This window comes from Mytilus edulis, chromosome 7 (genome assembly GCF_963676685.1).
Source record: "Mytilus edulis chromosome 7, xbMytEdul2.2, whole genome shotgun sequence".
NCBI lineage: Eukaryota > Metazoa > Mollusca > Bivalvia > Mytilida > Mytilidae > Mytilus > Mytilus edulis.
Window position 1 is genome coordinate 57,160,626 of NC_092350.1, and position 9,741 is coordinate 57,170,366.

Here is a 9,741-nt window from a genome sequence, read left to right on the forward strand (position 1 = left end):
GAAATGTATGTTTGAAATCAAACGTGTATTTTTCTGTTGTGTTGTGTATACATGGTTGTGTATTTACTGCCTCATTTGCAAACGTTGCAACCAACTTCCCGAATTTTCAATACCAATATCATTTTCTTCGAATTAAACATTTTGAATGTGCAATATTACAAAATTGAGAAAAAAGATACCCTGGGATAGTATAAAAAGAAACTAATAATTATGTTAAAAAAATACAAGTCGATAACTTATAAACACCTAACAACTCTTCCGTTTGCTTTTCTGAATATAATACCCTAAGGAAACAAAAGGTGACTTGAAATCTATTGTTATTTATCAGATTGATGTACAGAAAAAAAATAGTTTTCCTATTCTACTGTCTCAATGTATTTTCCTTTACCCCGATTTCTGTTCATTGAAGCTTGCATGAATAAAGGCAACATCAATATACTGCTGTTCAATAGTAACATATTTATTGATTAAGCGAAAACTTATCAGAGTTAAACGTACACACATAAACAGAGGGAAATACATCAACTATAAAAGGAATACAACGGAAATACAGACACGATTGACTGCAACAAAAACATGCGCCAAACGGACTAATTTATGACAACCATATACTATAAATTTGAATTTAAGTGAAAATATGTAAGTTTTAGATTACAGATTTAAAGTTAAAGGTGGTAGGACGAAACGATATATACAAAGTTCATATTCATGATATTTTTACGTAATCTGTTACATATAGAAAAAACCTTGTTAGATCATATTCGTACTGGATTATTTTGTGTTATTGTACTGGATTTTGGTTGCATTACTCATTTGGCTTATATTTCTACGCGGAATTTGGTATTATAACTTCAAATGTTTGGGTGTAGCCTTTACCAATCAAGGTAATTCCACAAAAGCGCCAAATTGACAAACGTCTACGTCTAAAAATTTCCGGTTTAAAACAATGATGAACTCACTTCTACAAATAACAATAGAAACTACATGTTAAGACTGATAATGTGTCTTACCTCCAACGGACACTTACAACATGCAGAGGACTAAACACATAGAAATACACATTCTTCCTGTTTATAAAATGGATACTTCAATACATAATGAATTGTTTATGTGTTTAAGATTATGATTAGTTGCTACGAACCATATGTTTTAAAAGATTTAAAAGATAAAACGTCAGTTATAACAATTGTCCTTCAACAAAAGGGAAAACATAGTATAAACTATCCTGTTTTAACATGCGTAACACGGGTTTGCCATATTTCGTCCCTTCCGATCGACTGCCATCATTTCTGAAGACCATACTCGCAAATGGTGTCAAGGGAGAGCTGACAATTCAGTCCTTGATATTTTCTCTTTAAAACAGAGATCGAACCAGAAATCGTTGTGCTTGATAACCGATGCACTAACCACTACACCTTGACTTTTCTCTAGATTAACAATATAGTAAGAGTCTTTTGTGTATCTCTGACACGATTCCGGATTATTGATAGCTTCATTAAACATGGCGGGACTGTTGAAAATAGAGTTGTAAGTTTCTCTTTATTTTAAACTGTTATGCATTTCCATGCGAGAGATAAATTGCTGTTGATCCTAGTTTTCAGTGAAATAAATGGCCCGCAGACTAGGTAATTTAAGTACAACGCGTTAAGCAAGAATATATTTGTAGGCCGTCTGTAAGAATTAAATTCATGCAGGCTATTGTTTCAGTACTTATGTTCTTCTTCGCTGTACTCATACGAACATAAAAATTGTCTTAATTATATATAAATAAAACAAAAAGCAATTTGGGATGAGAAATTGTACTGATCAGTTTAATAAATAATAGAAATAAATTGTGACAACTCTGGTCATGTAAATCGTGGTCTCTGGATCTCCGAATAATGGTAGGAAATCTACAAGCCTTAGTATAAAAATGTTACATCAGAAACAGAAATAACTGCAATTACATATCATCAATGCAAAATATACGTGTCGATCTGATCAGTAAATTTTTCTCGACAAGAGAAAAGGCGCGAAATCCAGATATATATGTGTGAAAACCGAATTACTGCGGATATAAGCGTATGCGAATATTTATACGCCAAATTAAGAAATGAATGTATACAACGCTCCTGGTTCACCTTCTAAAAACCGTGTTTGTATCCGTATCTCATGTACTTGGTTGAGGCACGAGACAAAATGCATCGCCATTTGAACCACACAGTAGATAAAAAAGGATACATTTATTTATATGTTTACTTGTGTAGAAGTTAAAAGAAATTAACTAAATAATTCTACTAGTGTGAATATGTGTATTTTTACACATTTTCATCATGACAATATTGATTTCAAGGAAAGAGATTGCTTTTTTAAATCAATCTTTTTGCTTTTTAAGCTTTAATTTCTATCAAAAGTAAGTCCGCCTCATAATATGGGGAAAAACAATCTTATTATTATGTTTCGTATCGTACTCTATGATCATTTTTATATGAGTATGCTTGTACGTTTGTTGTAAAACGCTCAGCCTGAAGTTACTGACAAAGTTAACAACTGTCCAAATTAAAATGAGCATATACTATAGCCTATGACAACTAATTAACAGGTAAAATATAAGTAGGAACGTTTGACTTTTGGTATATGAAACTGTGCCTTTAGCGACAGTTGGCATTCACTTACTTCGCTCACTTACTTTTTACCTCAAACTAACTTTACAAATGTGCTTTCAATATAAAACGAAACATTACTGAACATTTACTTATATCAACAACTTACGTACAATTTAAATGGTCCGAATCCTTAAATGTAACTGGTGTAAGCAGCTGTTATAGGAACGTGTTGTTGTTTACATTAAACTAATATTACAATCAAGTTACGTGTAAGTTGTATATCCTGTTGTGCCCATTTACGACCATTTTTGAATTGTTTTACATTGTCATATCGGGGTGTTTTATAGCTGACTATGCGGTATGGGATTTGCTCATTGTTGAAGGCCGAATTGTGACCTATAGTTAATAATGTCTGTGTCATTTGGTCGTGTGAGGACAGTTGTCTCATTTGCAATCATACCACATCTCGTTTTTATAATGAATGAAAAGTGTGAAATCTAATCAGTGTTTGTTTTTTCTTTTGGGTGCATAATTATTTAACATTGAATATAACTGGTTTTCACAAGTTTGTGTCAAATTTCTACAATTGTCAATTCTTCCTGGTTACTGTTTATGTGCTGCATTTATATTTGATTGTAGTACTTCTCAATTACTGGATAGATTGCAAATTTTCATCAAAGGAGTTATATGTTGATAATAAATGCAGTTTCAAATGTATTGGTTTGAATAATAGGGCGTAGCAACAGGTCTTTTTCATGTACATGTAATTTCTATTTGGTTTAAATTGGCTGTGTAATGGATATGGATATTCATTGGATTTTTATTTTGTTTACTTGATGACTAGTTTTCTCATTTGTAATCACATAACATATATATTTTTGTGTTATTGATATTTATGAATGTTGTTTTTTTTTTGTATGAATACCTTGGCAAATAAAATTTTTGTTGAAATATATTGATAATAATGACCTTTAAATATGTTGATATGTGACATTTCCTCTCATCTTGGGTATTGCGCCAGGATTTTGGAGCATATGCTCTTGTATTTTTCGTATTTGAACCATCTCTTGTTTTAGTAAGTCTTTCATTGAAGGTTAAGCACTGGTTTTCATTTCTGTCAGTTTCCAGTTTTAAATCTCCCAACTTCAATTGTCTATGTTCGTGAGAACCACGTAGTCCGAAATGAATAGTATTCATATACCAAATGGTACTTAACAAACTGTCCGGATCATCAGTACCAAAACCCCCTGATCTGTACAATTCCTCCTCGTCTTCAGACTCCGAAGCTTCTGCGGCATTGGAACGGTTTCCAAGGCCTAGCTGTTTCAAATGCTTTTTTTTTGGCGGTTAAGCAATCCCGCGATTTCTTGAATTAGTCATCCCTCATGATATCCAATGGATATTCTTTCATTTTTAGGTGTTTGTTGATCATTGACTGAAAGCTATCAAGACTTCCAGGTTGATATTCTCTGTCAATTTCTTGAATGTCATTATTGTCTTTTACTTTTACCTTTTTCCGAATACCTACAAAAAATTCGTGCAGGTACTGGTCTAACTCTTGCGGTTGCATTGTATGTATTTCTCTAAATTCTGCTTTGACATTTATAAGATATTGTTGGAAAGTTCTAACAGCTGAGTTCATTTTCCTAATGGTATTTAAATTTTCTCTTTGTTCAATAAAAGTTGCCCTTTCATTTTCATCATTTGTAACAAATCTACTGTGAAATTTTGCGTTTTATTCAGACATAACGTTGAGATTTTCTTCGGATATATTGCTTAAAAACTTTTCAAAATCACAATTTGGTAGCTCTGAAATTTGTGTTGTAAAACTATCATCAAGAAAATCTAGATCAGGTATTTGTGGTATTTGTTGGAGTTGTAATGTTTGTGGCTGGGTTTCAGTTTCAGTAATATCGACTTCATTTTCTTTACTTTCATTTGGTTTTATTGGCGAGGGGGTTTTGGCTGGTTTAAAGGTGTAAAGGTGTAAAAATTAATTTGTGGTTGTGCATATTGAACATCAAATTGTGGAACTTCATAGTCATCTTCCAAGTATAATGGGTCTAGATATTCGTTAAAGACGGCAGAGTAGGGATCCATGTTTATGAAAGCAGACGATTTTTTTAGAACGTGACTTACAATACTATTTACTTTTTTTTTAATTATCAGTATTTTTGTGTTTAATTTTAAAGAATTTATCTTTTTCATATCATGAATCATTTTATTTAAATAATTTTAGTCTTCGTTAAAGTAACTCGTTGTTTCGATTTGTTGACATAAGTTACGAGAACGTCATAACTTTATAGTTACGGCAAAGCGGTTAATGATATGCGTGACGTAACGCGTTTTCATTGGTTACCAAAAAAACATATTCTTCCGCCCTACTTTAGCGCATGTCAATTACGAACTGACCCTATAATTTTCATATCAAGGACAGTACACTGATGCTGACATTATTAGCGAGGACACATCAAAGGAAAATGCCCAAATTACCGATAAACCTCATTATTAAGTATAATTAGCTTTCCAGATAAAGGAACACTAAAATGATAATCTGCATTTCATGTGTCTTCGCTGTTGTTTTTGTTGTAGATAAGTGTTTTTGTTGTTTCGTTGTTTTCCTCTTACAGTTGATGTTTTACCTCCGTTTTATGTTGTTACCTGGATTTAGGTTTTTACTTTTAGAAACATTGTTAGGTACTTAAAAGATAATTTATATTACTTTGAGAAGCAACAATGTTAACTAAATCAGGAATTTGGTAGGTATAATCATATCGTCAGTTTCTATATATATATATCGTTGTTGTAATTTCTGCCACAGTTCAGTCTTATAGTTGATGTTGATCATTGTATAAGGCAATTTGCCTGCTATGTCTGTCTTACGTGTCTTATTGGTGCTAAAATATAGATTATATTGTTCCATGTTCAGGACATTGAATTGTTCATTCCTTGGCGATAATTCCAAAAGACCATATTTTCGATTGATAAACTATATGCCATAACAGGTCCGTGTTGTGTTTCATGTTAATGATTGACACAACACATAATTATGAATGTTGAAGTGACGTTATTTGAGCTCTATTATATTCCATGGGTCTACAATTATGATAATGTAAACAAAGGCAACAGAAGTATACCGTTTTAAAAAGTCATATCTCTATTGCAAGAAAACAAGTCCGGGTTACAAACAAAACCAAAGGAAACACATCAAATATAAGAAGAAAACACAGGATAAGTTGAGTCTTATTTCTGTTTTAAATGATGTTAATAAAAAATGTCGGTAAGTAACATATTTTTACATGCTGATTTGTTGTTAGTCTGATAATAAACTTTGTTGCATATAAAAAACAGTTAAAACAGTTTGTAGGATAAACAATTGTGTTGACATCAATGAACATAATCTATCAGATGCATGTACTTTAAGCAAATTTAAATATTTTGACAAGTCAAAATTTCCTTCTGACCGGTTTACTTCTCTATTACATTTAATGACAACATTCAAGCTATCATTTAGAGCAAAACGTTATCCCTTGACTTTTTACTATTGACGATAAAGATAATACAAGTAACATATTCTAATGAAGTTTACTAAATGCAACAGTCCTGACCAGTAATCGACAGGGATATAGTTTGCTCTTATAATTTTTAGTTATATGCATATTGTTATGCTTTTACTTTTCTACATTGGCTAGAGGTTAAGGGGGAATGATATTTTTATTCTGTTTTTGTCTTGATCTGATTTACATCACCCCTTGGAGTCATTAGTTTCAAATCCTAATTATTTTCCTATTTACAGTAACTGTTACTAGGTTTCAAAAAAACAGTTTCGTTATCAGTCTGTTTATGCCATGAGATTTATAAAGAAACAAGATGTTACGCGCTTTGTTATTCCTTTTTCACAGGAGACGACATCGTAGTTGAATTAGAGGCTAAGAAATATTCGAAACTAATATTTTATGATACATACAAACACTCTGCATAGACGTCCATGTTTTGAAATCGTTAGTTAAGACATTATATTTTAAAAATCATTGAAGGCGATAGAACACATTTATCTGAAAGTGGGAACTTATTAAGGATTTTTTTTCTATTTCAATTTATTCTGGACGGGGATACAGTTGTATAAAAAAGAAGATGTGGTATGATTGACAATGAGACAACTGTCCACAAGAGACCAAAATGACACAGACATTAACAACTATAGGTCACCGTATGGCCTTCAACAATGAGCAAAGCCCATACCGCATAGTCAGCTATAAAATGCCCCGATAAGACAATGTAAAACAATTCAAACGAGAAAACTAACAGCCTTATTTATATAAAAAAAAATGTGTCTATTTCTGCTTACCCTAAACAATACAATCCAGATAAGAACTGTCGATCGTCATATTTCTAAAACGGATTATAATTTAACTGTTATATAAATGAAAAAAAAAATGAAAAAAATCGGTTCTCAAATTTTAGTATACTTATTAAACATTGAAAAGCCTTATAGATTATCGCTGATCATTTCATCGAGATTGATTTTCTCGCTTGAACCGGTACTGCGAAAAGTAGAAAAAACAATCAAATTGAGGTGACCAGTTATATTCTGTTATCGCGAATTTTATAAATGACGACGTTGTTTACTTCATTGAAAACGGCTCGTGCACCCTTATTTCTAGCGATTATTGTTTAGATCACTCTACTGTTCTAAGAAAAGAAATCATATGTCAATAAGATCAAATTATATCATGTATGTAAGGAAAAACAAGTAAATTAGTGATTTATTCGACGTCATCGTTCCAGACTGCGAATCCACCTCCATTTCGTGTAATACATTTCTTGTAAGAACAGGTATATCCTTTACAACAGTCTGTATTAGATTTGCAATCTCTTCCTGCACACATCTTGCAGAATCCGTTAGTACAGATATACCCATTGCAGCATCGACGAATTCTGCAAATCTTATATGCACATGGCGGTGCTCTTTTTATAAGCCTAAACAAGATAATAGGGTAAAAAATTATTAACACACAGATCCTTTGGTTTAGTTTATTCATTAAACAATTATAATAAGGTCTCAAAGTGTACGATTTAGTGCAAATGAAATCACTGAATGCACGATTCTTATTATAAAAAGCTATACGTTTAACACTAAATATTGTATCAGTTTTATTCTATAACTCTGATGTGGGGGACATTTTTATAACTGTAACACATTAATGGAACTGGACAGTCGGTTTTCTATGAGGACGGTGTAAATATCTAAATGGACTTTTACTTGTACTATTTTTAATAAATGTTTGAATGTCCCGCTGGTATATTTCGCCCCTATGTCTGTTAACAACATATTTGTAACACTTACATTAAACAAATGTATAATATTTGTAACAACACAGACCTGTTTGAACATTATCATAAATTTCCAGACAAAAAGATTATTTTTTTCTGGAGCAAATAAGCCACATACATGTTTGCATTAGTCTCAACTTACTTCTTAATATGTCCACTGTCTTTCTGTATTTCTTCATTCGCCATGTTGACTGGAAGAGAAACAAAAAGGTTGTATTAGTGATTCCTAAGAACTATATTTTCTTCATCGATCTTGAATACTCCTGTATTCTACTGTTTTCGTTAGGTAAAGTAAACAACAATAAATTGCTATTCCTCATTAGAATATTGAATAATTCAACAGAAATGTATGTTTGAAACCAAACGTGTATTTTTCTGTTGTGTTGTGTATACATGGTTGTGTATTTACTGCCTCATTTGCAAACGTTGCAACCAACTTCCCGAATTTTCAATAACAATATCATTTTCTTCGAATTAAACATTTTGAATGTGCAATATTACAAAATTGAGAAAAAAGATACCCTGGGATAGTATAAAAAGAAACTAATAATTATGTTAAAAAAATACAAGTCGATAATTTATAAACACCTAACAACTCTTCCGTTTGCTTTTCTAAAAATAATACCCTAAGGAAACAAAAGGTGACTTGAAATCTATTGTCATTTATCAGATTGATGTACAGAAAAAAAATAGTTTTCCTATTCTACTGTCTCAATGTATTTTCCTTTACCCCGATTTCTGTTCATTGAAGCTTGCATGAATAAAGGCAACATCAATATACTGCTGTTCAATAGTAACATATTTATTGATTAAGCGAAAACTTATCAGAGTTAAACGTACACACAAAAACAGAGGGAAATACATCAACTATAAAAGGAATACAACTGAAATACAGACACGATTAACTGCAACATAAACATGCGCCAAACGGACTAATTTATGACAACCATATACTATAAATTTGAATTTAAGTGAAAATATGTAAGTTTTAGAATACAGATTTAAAGTTAAAGGTGGTAGGACGAAACGATATATACAAAGTTCATATTCATGATATTTTTACGTAATCTGTTACATATAGAAAAAACCTTGTTAGATCATATTCGTACTGGATTATTTTGTGTTATTGTACTCGATTTTGGTTGCATTACTCATTTGGCTTATATTTCTACGCGGAATTTGGTATTATAACTTCAAATGTTTGGGTGTAGCCTTTACCAATCAAGGTAATTCCACAAAAGCGCCAAATTGACAAACGTCTACGTCTACAAATTTCCGGTTTAAAACAATGATGAACTCACTTCTACAAATAACAATAGAAACTACATGTTAAGACTGATAATGTTTCTTACCTCCAACGGACACTAACAACATGCAGAGGACTAAACACATAGAAATAATCATTCTTCCTGTTTATCAAATGGATTCTGCAATACATAATGAATTGTGTATATGTTTAAGATTATGATTAGTTGCTACGAACCATATTTTTTACAAGATTTAAAAGATAAAACGTCAGTTATAACAATTGTCCTTCAACAAAAGGGAAAACATAGTCTAAACTATCCTGTTTTAACATGCGTAACACGGGTTTGCCATATTTCGTCCCTTCCGATCGACTGCCATCATTTCTGAAGACCATACTCGCAAATGGTGTCAAGGGAGAGCTGACAATTCAGTCCTTGATATTTTCTCTTTAAAACAGAGATCGAAACCAGAAATCGTTGTGCTTGATATCCGATGCACTAACCACTACACCTTGACTTTCCTCTAGATTAACAATATAGTAAGAGTCTTTTGTGTATCTCTGACACGATTACAG

The 9,741-nt window shown here is 31.9% G+C and overlaps 1 protein-coding gene across 1 annotated transcript; it reads right to left on the reverse strand.

Moving 5' to 3' along the window:
* Nucleotides 1-7,148: 7,148 nt before the first annotated feature.
* On the reverse strand, nt 7,149-9,323 carry LOC139481850 (uncharacterized). Its single transcript, XM_071265366.1, has 3 exons — nt 9,272-9,323; nt 8,062-8,110; nt 7,149-7,565 (listed from the first exon to the last, which is right to left on the reverse strand). The coding sequence occupies exons 1-3, from the start codon at nt 9,321-9,323 to the stop codon at nt 7,352-7,354; spliced, it is 315 nt and encodes a 104-aa protein (XP_071121467.1). The 3' UTR covers nt 7,149-7,351.
* Between the last annotated feature and the right edge of the window lie 418 nt (nt 9,324-9,741).

What these genes read in the sequence shown, in the direction of transcription:
- LOC139481850 (XM_071265366.1), bottom strand. Translation starts at nt 9,323, where the DNA reads ATGATTATTTCTATGTGTTTAGTCCTCTGCATGTTGTTAGTGTCCGTT. An exon ending in GTTGTTAGTGTCCGTTGGAG is followed by an intron (nt 8,111 to 9,271) that starts GTAAGAAACATT and finishes TTTCTCTTCCAG; the next exon opens with TCAACATGGCGAATGAAGAA. An exon ending in GACAGTGGACATATTAAGAA is followed by an intron (nt 7,566 to 8,061) that starts GTAAGTTGAGAC and finishes TATCTTGTTTAG; the next exon opens with GCTTATAAAAAGAGCACCGC.